The sequence below is a fragment of the Tursiops truncatus genome, chromosome 13 (genome assembly GCF_011762595.2).
Source record: "Tursiops truncatus isolate mTurTru1 chromosome 13, mTurTru1.mat.Y, whole genome shotgun sequence".
NCBI classification, from domain to species: domain Eukaryota; kingdom Metazoa; phylum Chordata; class Mammalia; order Artiodactyla; family Delphinidae; genus Tursiops; species Tursiops truncatus.
The window spans coordinates 12190735-12203250 of record NC_047046.1 but is presented as its reverse complement, the minus strand read 5'-3'; the positions used below and the strand labels follow the sequence as shown (position 1 = coordinate 12203250).

Genomic DNA, 12516 nt, shown 5'->3' with positions numbered 1-12516 from the left:
TGGAGGAACTGGGAACCACCTCCTTTCCTTGCAGACAAAGGCTACCTCACAGCAGCCATTTCTGACACCGACAAGGTTCCCTTCTATTTCCAGAAGAATCTCACAAGAAGATTCTAATGCTCCTCGTGAAATGCAGGCAGAAAGAATAAAGGAGATGCAGCACAAGGAGCAACTCTCCATACCTTGTTGGGCTGCAGGCAGCAGGAGACACAGTACTCATAGGCGCTGCAGCAGCCATTGGACAAGCAGCCATCACAGCAGTACTGCTTTGTGCCAGGGACGTTGACGTTACAGCAGCCATTTACCAGCAAATCTTTCCTCTCACAAACGTAACCTGAAAGTCAGAGACTAACCTGAGTATAAACCCAGCAGTCCCCCCACCTGCCCACCAGGGGCGATCATGAGGCAGCAATGAAAGTCCTGCATGCAAAGAACATAAAGATAGAGTCTGGAGTCAGGGGCATCCTAAGGACCACAGAACCTGGAATCAGAGAGTGTCTAATCAGAGCTTGCTTCCTGCATGCAGCAGTTTACAGGAAACATGGACTCCCATCTTGTAAGTAGGCTATATATATCCTAATCTACCTAAAATTACGTTTTAGTCTGCTGTCACATATTTGATGCAATCAACACATCGCCTATGTTCTCCTGTGCTAACCTATGCAAGCCAATTATTCATCTATGCCTGGGAAAAAATGTCATTATTTTTCAAAGAAAAATCTGAAAAGAGGAAAAAACCAAGGTTTTCACTCCTGAAAGTGAGATCCTTCTAGATTTAAAACAAAAAACCTCCACATATACTTTTTACATTTAAATACCTTTTAAATACTTACATTTAGTAATTTGAAGGATTTTTTAAAATAGTAGTCACACCTAACCTTTATAAACTGATTTAGGCTCCTTTTAAGTATACATTGCAGGGATTCAACTATCCCTCAGAATTAGGGAATGAGAGTACTCTAATACCCAAGGAAGAAAAATCCTCCCAATTCCCTCCATTCATCATCTAAACACACCCCCTCCAACCTAGTTCATTCATTCATACTCAACTTTAAGAATCTCCTCACAAAAGCTAATTTATTGTTCATAGCTGCTAAATACACATTTCTCTATATCCTTCTGGGAGTGGGACAGAAAAATGTAAGAACAAGTCCATTAGGGACACCACGTGGCCCATGGGAAATTCCCAGGTGCAGGCCCAGGCCCACAGGTACACACACGGGCCCACGGGTGCACACAGGTGCAGAGCAGCTGTTCCTCACATCATTCCATTCTAAATGCCCCAGCTTCTTAATCCTCAGAGAATGAGACATCATGAAGCATGAGGTTGTTTTCAGAAACCACTCTGGAAAAACAAAGCATGAGGTTGTTTTCAGAAACTACACTGGAAAACAAAGTCTGTGCAAACGCAGGAGGCACCATTAAAATAAGAGTGGAAGGGACCAGAAGGGCCCTCACGTCACACGGGGAAAACTGAGAACCAGATCGCTGCTGTTGTGGTTTTAACTATGCCTTTTGTCTTCTAAATTAAGACAGGATGATTCTAATGCCATATTAAATGTTTCTGGGATTCTTCCTAACTATTCTTACTCACTTCCTTCAGAAGGGTTATAAATTAAAAATCTGAATAAGCCAGCATGTTCCTCAAAATTCTACCCCAAATGATACAGAGCATCTTATCACATGATCTGTGTCAGAAAGATGTAAAACATTACACTTGTTGAAATGATCTTTCTGCCCTTTTCTCTTTTCCATGTTATAAGTGTTAGCATCTCAGGCCTTCTGTTTTTCCCCAGTACAAACTGCAAGTATTTAGCTTTGAAACCAGGCGGGTCTTTCTAACTCCTGGTGAAAGTCCATCAAGATTTTTCCTTTTGCATCAGAAATGTACTCCTGCAAACATTATTTCCAATGAGGAGTCCTGTGAGATCACAACCTCAGAGTGTGCTGCTACTGACTGGGAAACCAACTTCTAACCTTTGAAAAGTTTGTAACTCTGCTGGTTGTCTTACTGAATAAGGTGTCACCCTGACAACACTCGTGGGGGTGGCATCTGCTTGCTAAAAGGCAAAAATTCCTGCAAGTTTTCTTTATTACACTGCTTATCTCCTCTCCTGCATTCATGGACGTAAAATAAAACCTATGGTTCTTGGATTTTTTTTGATTGGTTCTTGGAACTTAAGAAATCTGAGAGTCTTTGTCTCACTTGAATTAAGCAGAGGGAAATCATTCTTTTGCTAGCTATGACAAAAGAAAAGGACAAACTGTCATTCATAACTAATATTAAATATTAAAGTCAAGTCATAAGATTTCACACTTTCTCACTGAGTACCATACAAACAAAAGCCTATAAGAAAAAAGCACTGAACTCCAAGTTCAGTCCTGGTCTTAGTCCTAGGTCTGCCCCTGACTGACTAGCTGGGTCATCTTATGGAAGTAACTTTCCTTCGCTAAACTTTACTTTTAAAAAAAACCAAAAAAAAAAAAAAAAAAAAAAAACAAAGCAAAACAAATGTTACTTGCAATTTAATCTGCTTTTTCAATGTGATCTTAAAAACAGAGCTGGGCACTGTTGAGTCAGCAGTGCATTTTTGTGCAAAATTTTCCAGCTCTTCTAATCTAGGTGGGAGGTTTTCCTGATTCCTTCCTTCAATCCCAAATAATCTCATCTGCTCTGATTCCTTTGAGATCTTTTTGGAAAAGTTTTTTTTTTTAATTATTTTGCTGGGGTTGCAAACTTTAAATATAGATATATAAAAAGCACTATAGTTCCATTTTGAAGATAGCACGTGTCTTCATTTTGTTAGGCTTCATCAGGTATCGATTCAAGGTTACCTGTATCAATTTCAGTATTGTGACATTCATAACCCATTTGTTCTGAGACTCTCTGAGAGAGAGCCAATTTTACTCTTGCAAACTAACCAGATTATTGTAAACCACCAGGTGAAAAGGGAATAAACAATCTGTAAACCAGTCGGGGAACTCTGACCACTGTTTGGATAGCTGACATTAAGGAAAAGTGGTACTCTCTTGGCGTGATAATGGTATCCCGTTTATGGTTTGTAAAAGAGCCCCTGCCACCTTGGGCAGGTTCCTGAACCGCTTGGTGTATCTTCAACTACAAAGTGAAGACAGAAACACCTACACCTCACAGGACTGCTACAACAATCAAATGAGATGTTATTCAAGGAGAGCTTTTAGCCCAGTGCCCAGCATGTAGTAAGGGCTAAATTAATGCAGGCAGAGCATTACCAGGAGTCTCTCCTTGGGGGACTGGGCCAGTCTTAAGAGTGGTTAGAGCTCTAGCGGCTGTCTAATCCAAACGCCTCGCCAGCACAGGAATCGCCTTTCTTATACACTAAAACTCTGGGAGAAGGCACCAAAACAGACAGATTGTTTTTTTTAATTGAGGTATCATTGATTTACAATATTACGTAAGTTTCAGGTGACAACTTAGTGATTCATAATTTTTAAGAGTTATACTCCATTTATAGTTATTATAAAATATTGGCTATATTCCCTGTGCTGTTTGATATACCTCGGTAGCTTATATTTTATACACAGTAGTTTGTACCTCTTAATCCCCAGCCCTATCTTGCCACTGTAAAAAGAATGAAATTTTGCCATTCGCAACAACGTGGATGGATTTGGAGGGTATTACACTTAGTGCAGTAAGTCAGACAGAGGAAGACAAATACTTTGATGTTGTATGATATCACTTATACGTGGAACCTAAAAATAAAACTAGTGAATATAACAAAAAAGAAACAGACTGATGTTTTAATAGTAACGGTAAAACATTTTGAAAGTGTTCATAATTCATTTGAGATTATGCAGTCAACAAGGGCATTCATTCTCTTCCTAAATGCCAACACTATGTGGATACGATTCACGTCAGCAAGAAGGAAAACTTTATCTTGTAGAGTTCACCATCAAAATGAGAAAAAAAAGACTGTTAAGATCTGAAAGTACTGGGGCTGGGAAGAGACTGGCAGGAAGTAGTCAAGGGGCTGACGCATGATAAAATGCTAAAACCGTAATTCTAACTCTGGAGAGTGTCTCTTATCAAACCAAGCTTCTCTGACGTTGAGGGGAACCTTGAATGATGAGTCAGATATAAAAGACAAAGACGTGAGAAGTGTTGAAATGGGCAAGGGGGGAAAGACAGCATATAAAATCCCTATTTAAAAACCTACGAATGGCCCAGGGACTGCAGGAGAGGAAGGGAGCCAGACTAACCAAGTTCATCCGTGATGAGGTGCTTCCCTTGAATGGAGTTCCGGCACTGGTTGCTGGGCCGACTGCTGTTGCCCAAGTTAAACTGCACTTTCCATGGGATGGGCTGATCGTGGTCGTGAACCTGGAGGAGATTCCGATCTCTCACTGCCCTCTCCTCCTACAAAGACACCATAAATGACAAGGTTAAAGTATCACTTCTTGCATTTTCACCAATTTTTCATAGAAACTACAGTAATAGGAAAGAAACAATATAAAACAGCTTGCACAACAGGAATCTGCACTCCCCTGGTATGAGTAAAGTCTGAGCCAAAGTCATGAAAAAAAATGCAGTGCTTCCCTGGTGGCACAGTGGTTGAGAATCTGCCTGCCAATGCAGGGGACATGAGTTCGAGCCCTGGTCCGGGAAGATCCCATATGCTGCGGAGCAACTAAGCCCATGTGCCACAACTACTGAGCCTGCACTCTAGAGCCTGTGAGCCACAACTACTGAGCCTGCGTGCCACAACTACTGAAGCCCGTGCGCCTAGAGCCCGTGCTCAGCAACAAGAGAAGCCACTGCAATGAGAAGCCCGCGCACCGCAAGGAAGAGTAGCCCCCACTCACCGCAACTAGAGAAAGACTGTGCGCAGCAATGAAGACCCAATGCAGCCAAGAATAAATAAATGTTATTTCTTTTAAAAAATGCAAAATAAACCTGCAGGAAGAAGTAATAAATTAGGGCTATGCTTCAAAACTGGCAGACTTACATAAATGCCCTTGGACTACGTGCATGTTATGAATGTGTACAAAAGCATTAATTTTGTCAAAAAAATTTGGAGGGAAAAAGTTTTGAAATTTTTCTGATGGCAAATCATTTAAAATATTTTTTATATTAAAACAAATACATTGTGGAATAGAATGTAAAATCTGAATACACTTTTAAAATAGAAGAGGAAACTTCAAAGAAACTTTCCAACTGTCATTTCAGACAATACCTGGACAGGTCTGGGCACAAGGTTACTTTCATTTGCAGTAAGGAGTTTAGTGGTAAACTAAGGGGAACGCTGAATTGGGAGGTTGATTTCAGGGGAAGAAGAAGCATGTCAACTGTCAAATTTCTTCTATGAAAAAATACTAAGTATGTGACCCTTAGAACATACCTTTCTTTATAAAAGACACCCATGCCAGCCAGCCCTTTACCGAGACATGCAAAGTGAGGAGTTGCTCTAGAGGCAAGAGTTTAGATCTTTTCTCCTAGCCCCCAAGGCACAGTCGGGCTTTCCAAATTGCCTTTGTTATACTCTTAAGGAAACTAAGTAAGGTGCCTGAGTGCCAAAAAAACAAGCCATGCAAGAAAGAGCCATCTTAGAGGATTCTTCAACCTATCTATCACTGGAAAACAAAACAATGATAAGACTCCCTCCAAGAGGATTTTTATACATAATAGTTTAACCATTCTACTATTTTAATAGAGTTCTGTGGCTTTTGCCATTAAGAATGATCTGTCATGTGTCACTGTTTTGAGAAAAAGGGACTAACCTTGAAAGTTGATAGCAAAGGTTATACTTTAAGACAATGGGAAAGAGCTATACACTTACTAAGATATCTCTAGGAAAGCTATGTGGGAAGAGCTATTAATATTTAAGACATGCAAATCCACATCTACTTTGGCACAGCAAACACATGTTTGAGGTCTAGCCTCTGGAAAGTACAGACATGTAAGGGTGCACTAGGATGTCTACTACAGCACCGTTTATGTGGTGGAAAAAACCTGGAACCCCAACCACAGAGAAATGAGTGAATAAACACTGGATAGCCATAGCTATTACCTAAAAATTACCTATGACTTATGTGTATTTATCTAGAGCAGGAGTCCGTAAACCTGACTTGCACATCAGATTATTAAGGACTTCAAATTCTGATTCCTGAGCCCAACTCCAGACTGAGTAAAAAGCTCTGTGGATGGGACCTGGGAATCAATATTTTTAAAGCACTCGGATAATTTTAATACAGAGGGCTGCAGATCCCTGGTGGATGTCCATAGTATATTAAGGAAAAAAACAAGTTACAAAATAATGTGCATATTATCACACATTGTATTATGATAACTGTATTAATACATACATATGGGTTTATAAGAGCTGAGATAAATGCATGCAAAGATACTACAAACCATTAACATGGAAAGGACATAGGTGATTATTAACATTTTTCATCATCGTTGGAATAGTTTCATTTTTAATTTAAAATAAAATGATAAAAAATTATTAAAAACATGATGATCATTAACAACAGGAGACACTAAATGAGGAATCTACAGGAACTCTGTACTATCCTTGAAACTTTTCTGTAAATTCATAATTACCCCAAAATTAAAAGTTTATTTAAAAAAAAATGACTGCCAACATAAAAGACATAAATTGCCCACAATCCCATCACTTGAATAAAGCTGTATCTATTTCTGCATATTAACTTCTAGCCTTTGACCCCAGCATTTATACTACAAATTAGTATGCTTCACATTCAGCTCCTCTTGACACTAATTGGATGGTAAACGGTTCAAGTACCTACATTATCTTGATAATCACATTTTCAAGGCTATATAATAATCCATCACCTTGATGTGCTGTAATTTAGTAAAAACATCCTCTACAGATCAATGTTTAAGCCCACCCCAGGTGTCTGTTATCATAAATAGCACTGCAATAAAAATGTAGACCTTTTGCTTATTCTCTTGAGTAATTTGTGGTAGGAATTATTATTAGTAGAGTCAATGCTAAATAGTGCCAAATATTGATAATTTCCCAAAAGCTATATATGCCATTTGTAACATTACCAGAATTTAAATAACAGTGTGCCACTCCACTATTGAATTTTGTTCCTTAATTTACTAAAGGTAAAACAGTCCTTCAAGGTGGCTTTCATTTCTATTCTGCCCCCTCTCTTTTGTTTCTTTTATAGGAAAGAACTGGCACTAGCAGGAACAGGATGGGTTATATCAATACAAAAACAACATCGGTATTCCTTGGTTGGGGCAAGAAAAGGACTTAAATGCATAAGTCTTGAGAATATGGGAAAAATCACTTAGGTGCACAATGCTTAACCACCTGTAAATTCATGAGTTCTGCTGGGACCGTGTCAATTAACGGCATAATCAAGCTATGTGCAAACTAGAGTGCACTTGAAATGCTACCCTAGATAAATTAACAGCCATAAAGACTTAAGAAGCTGGTCAAAGTACAGTAAACTGGATCTCACAACAAGGTTGAAAGTGCTCTTGACATCACTCTCAAACTTTCCTGTTATTCCTTCTGAAAGAAAATGAAGAGTTCACGGACAAGGGCATCCCAGAAGGACCTCTTTCACATTACTGTGTTCCTGGTAAATAGGATGGCAATTCTCCCAGCACTTGTACTTGTTTTCAAACATGAATATTTAAGACCTTTCCAAAAGAACTGGTAAGAGTTGTACAGCCAGAAAAGACCGTACAAGAGATTGTGTAAGACATAATGGCAAATGTAATGAATTAGCACATGGTCGCTTTCCTGAAGGTCCAGTCTTGCAAGGGTGTGGTGAAGGGGCACCGAGGGAATTCCTTCATTGGACAGGTGGCTTTAAACCTTTCTGAAACTACCATACTAGGCTGTCTCAATTTTGAGCACCACCCCGTGTGTGCGCGCGCGTGTGTGCGCGCGCGTGTGTGTGTGTGTGTGTGTGTGTGTGTGTGTGTGTATTTTTTAATTCAAGATTCATTCAAAGGTATCAAGTTCTTACAATGTGTTAAAGATACAGAGACAAAGATAGGCAGGTTCTCTATTCTCAAAGAGCCTCCAGGGCCTTCCCTGGTGGTGCAGTGGTTAAGAATCCACCTGCCAATGCAGGAGACACAGGTTCGAGCCCTGGTCCGGGAAGATCCCACATGCTAGTGGAGCAACTAAGCCCATGTGCCACAACTACTGAGCCTGCACTCTAGAGTCCGCAAGCCACAACTACTAAGCCTGCATGCCACAACTACTGAAGTCCATGCGCCTAGAGCCCGTGCTCTGCAGCAAAAGAAGTCACCACACTGAGAAGCCGGCGCACCACAACAAAGAGTAGCCCCCACTCACGGCAACTAGAGGAAGCCCACACGCAGCAACTAAGATCCAATGCAGCCATAAATAAATAAATAAATTTATTTTTTTTAAAAAAAAGGAGCCTCCAGAATTTTCTTCATAAACTACAAGGCGCTAAAGAAATGTTTTTATTACTAATGTATATTACTTAACCTCTGATTTAAAAAGGGGTATTTTAATAACTGTCCTGTCTCTTTTTCGGGGGTTATCATTAGGGTCAAATGAGATGTGTCCCACGTAAGCAGTAAAGCACTTAAACATAAGGCACTGTCATTAAAAGAATCGCTTATCATTCTCAAAAGTAAAAGAAAAAAGGGGATAAAGGCCAGAGGGAATCCCAATGTCTAATATTTGGGGAATAGCTAATAAATATAGCCTGATCATGGAAATTTTTAGTTATAAAAACTTACACCTCGAAAGAGCTTTTAAAGATGGGGAAAATGCCTATATGTTAAGTGAAGAAACAGTAGGCCCTAATTATATTTTTAAAATATGAAGAAAGAAAATATGCCCAAATATCATCAGTAAATCTCTCTGTTTGGTGAGATTAAAGATAATTGCTTTCCTCCTCTACCCTGTGCAGCACTTTACAGACTCTGAAAGGTATATGTACCTTGTTGATACGGTGAAAAACAGAGCAGAAAAACAGATTAGCAACTCTCTCTTATGATTTATTATACTTTATATAGTGTCTAACTTGAAACCAATTTACATACTTAATTACGTTAAAGCTAAAGATGTTTATATATTTTCAAGGAGTTATGCAAATAGCCCTGACACTTTCTGGAACTGCACCACTTGAACAACTATGAGAACAGTTATTTACATGAGAGGACCTCTAAGGACCCTTCTGACTCCAAGACGGATTTCTCTATTCTCAGCTCAAATGCCCCACAGAGTTAGGCCCACCTTGCCGCTCTATCACAGTACCTTGTTTTGTATTCTTTGTATCACAAATTATTATCTGAAATAATTCTGCTCATTTGCCATTTCTACCCCTCACCCCCTACAGAATATAGGCTCTGGGAGAGTAAGACTGTATCTGCTTTGCCTCCCACTGTATCTCCATCATCTAGCAGACAGTGCCTGGTGCAGCTGGTGTTCACTAAACATTTGTTAAATCAATGTGCCCAAGTCACCTAGCACCCAGTCCTCACCCCCAATGGCATCCCCACCAAGGTCACTAATTTCTCCTGTGCTCCCATCCCTACAATTTAAGCTATCCCCCAAAGCATTAATTAACATGAAAATCAAAACAGGAATTCAAAGCTGTAGAGAATAATCAACTATTCTCTAGGCAAAAAGTGGCCACATCTGCTCCATGAGTTCACAGTCTCACTGAAGCAGAGCTAAGGATCATATGAAAAACTCCAAAGCTTTCGAGTTTTTCACAGCCTCTTCTCAATTAATTCTAACCACACCCACCCCGTCTTCCCGTCCAATAGACAGACAGCTGTGCTACAGCACAGCTCCTTACAGATGGAGCCTGAGGCTAGGCAAAATGGAGCAGACTCCCTCAAGCCACAGCGCAGGAGTGCTGGAAGACCGCAACTGCAGCAGAGAATAGAGCAGAGTTGCAGCAAACTCACAGGCACGCAGGAGGGGCATCAGTCAGAATAGGCTCCAAGGATCCTTTCCAGTTTTAAAAATTATTGAGGACTTCAGTATGTGAGTCAATGAGGGTTATGGCTAATGATATTTATCATACTGGAAATTAAAACCAATTCTTAAAACATTTAAATAAGTTATTTATTCGTTTAAAAATAACAATAATGAGGTCTCCCTGGTGGCCCAGTGGTTGAGAGTCCGCCTGCCGATGAAGGGGCCACGGGTTCCTGCCCCGGCCCGGGAAGATCCCACATGCCGCGGAGCGGCTGGGCCCGTGAGCCATGCCGCTGAGCCTGCGCGTCCAGAGCCTGTGCTCCGCAACGGGAGAGGCCACAACAGTGAGAGGCCCGCATACCGCAAAAAATAATAATAATAAATAACAATAATGAGCCCATTACATGTCAACAGTTTTTCATGTGTGTGGGGGGAAAAATGTTTTTCAAAACAAAAAAATATACTTGGTGAGATGAGAAAATATCTTTACATTTCTGCAAATGTTTTTAATGTCTGGCTTGACGGAAAACAGCTGGATTCTCACAACTGCCTCTAAATCCAATTTATTGCAATACATTGTTCAGGTTGAAGCTTATGAAGAAAATCTACCTCACACAAATGTGCAGTTGGAAATAGGAGTATTTTCGTGGCTCTTCCAGATAATTATGGATAATCTTCTTTGATACTACTTCAAAACTTGACAAGTATAGTTTCTTAAAAGTTCACTGCAAATGGTGCAGCCACTTTGGAAAACAACCCGGCAGTTCTTCAAAAAGTTAAACACAGTTACCAAGTGACCCATCAATTCCACTCCTAGGACCATACTCAAGAGAACTGAAAACATATTTCCAAACAAAACCTTGTACACCAATGTCCATGGCAGCCCTAGTCATAATAGCCAAAAGGCAGATACAAGCCAAGTCTCCATCAAATGATGATGGCTAAACAAAATGTGTTAGATGCCTACAACGGCACGTTACTCAGACATAAAAATGAAGTACTAATACATGCTACAACATGGATGAGACTTGAAGACTGGCTTTTAACTGAAAGAAGACAGACAAAGAAGACCACATAGTGTATGTTTCCATTTATATGAAATGTCCAGAATACGTAAATCCATGGAGACAGAAAGTTGACTAGTGGTTGCCAGGGGCTTGATGGGCAGGGATAGAGAGGTTATAGCTAACGCGTTTCTTAGGCAGTGGGGGAATCAGATCCAGAAAAATCTGCAAAACAAAACTGTTGCTGAAAGTTTCAGGGGATTCACAATCACCCCCCACACACACACATACACACACCCCTAGGACTGTAGTCACAGATCACAAGTTTAAAAAAAAAAAAGACACACAGGGAAAAATAAAATAAGAACAAGGTACACCAGAGTACTTAAAAGGCATTTGTAGGAGGAATTCCCTGGTGGTCCAGTGGTTAGGACTCTGCACTTTCACTGCTGAGGGTCCGGGTTCAATCCCTGGTCAGGGAACTAAGACCCCACAAGCCCCGCGGTGCAGCCAAAAAAAAAAGTGGTTGTAGGGAAAGTCACAGTGTAGACAGCATCTGAGTCAGGCAGGAAAAATTAGTAGGACTGTGCCAAGCTGGGAAGAAAGGAAAAGTCACCCCAATTAAAAAGATGTGATTGTTTGTTCAACCAATATTTGAATACCCATGAAGTGCCTGGCAGTATTCTAGGGACTGAGATTCTACGAACAACACAGACAAGGTCCCTGGTCTCCAAAAAATTACGTTCTAGAAGGGAGAGTGAGGGGAGACAGATAAACAAGTAAATGATCTAGAAATGCTCAGTAAGTGATGCTTACCGCAGAGAAAATAAAGCAGGACTATGGGCAAGGAACTGAAATCACTGAGATTGTGTCACCTGCTGTGACCTGGAGCAGTAATAGTTAGCCTCACCTGAACTGACCAAAAAAAAAAAAAAACACTCACAATGCAGAGATCCTGGAACGGGCGTCTGGAGTTTTAGCTGAGTGCAACAGGAACCCAAAGAAGAACTATACACAAGGGAGTGCTGGGATTTTTTTTTTTTTTTCAGATTATCACTCCTCCTGCTGGTTAGAGAATAGACTGCAGAATAAGAAAGGAAGCAGGGCTTCCCTGGTGGCGCAGTGGTTGAGAGTCCGCCTGACGATGCAGGGGACGCGGGTTCATGCCCCGGTCCGGGAAGATCCCACATGCCGCGGAGCGGCTGGGCCCGTGAGCCATGGCCGCTGAGCCTGCACGTCCGGAGCCTGTGCTCCGCAGCGGGAGAGGCCACAACGGGGAGAGGCCCCGGAAAAAAAAAAAAAAAAAAAGCAAGGAAGCAGAGACCTGTTGGTGGGCTACTGCAGCAGTCCAGACAGGGAAAAGCAGAAGGTATCTGTGGCTGGGGAATGGTAGTGCCACTCAGTGAGGCTGGGAAGACTGGAGAGGAAGTGGTGGTGGAGAATCAGGAGTTCTGTTTTGGCCAAGTATGAGGAGCCGACAACGCACGCAAAAAGGGACGTCAAGCAAGCAACGGGATATGAACCTTGGGGTTTCTGGATAGGTCAAGGCTGGAGTTAGAAACAGCAACAGCATACAG

At 41.0% G+C, this 12516-nt stretch overlaps 1 protein-coding gene across 24 annotated transcripts in view; it reads right to left on the bottom strand.

The window, feature by feature from the left end:
- The window catches only part of SPRING1 (SREBF pathway regulator in golgi 1), a 321466-nt gene that overhangs the window by 307608 nt on the left and 1342 nt on the right, over positions 1–12516 (bottom strand). For all 24 annotated transcript variants that reach the window (XR_012325188.1, XM_073790113.1, XM_073790116.1 and 21 more), the window contains exons 2-3: positions 4240–4396; positions 183–334 (exon numbers count right to left, since the gene is read on the bottom strand). Coding sequence is in view for 23 of the 24 variants with exons in the window: in XM_073790113.1 (XP_073646214.1) it covers positions 183–334; positions 4240–4396 (309 nt within the window). In the remaining variant the exon portion in view is untranslated. The remainder of the gene's footprint in view (positions 1–182; positions 335–4239; positions 4397–12516) is intronic.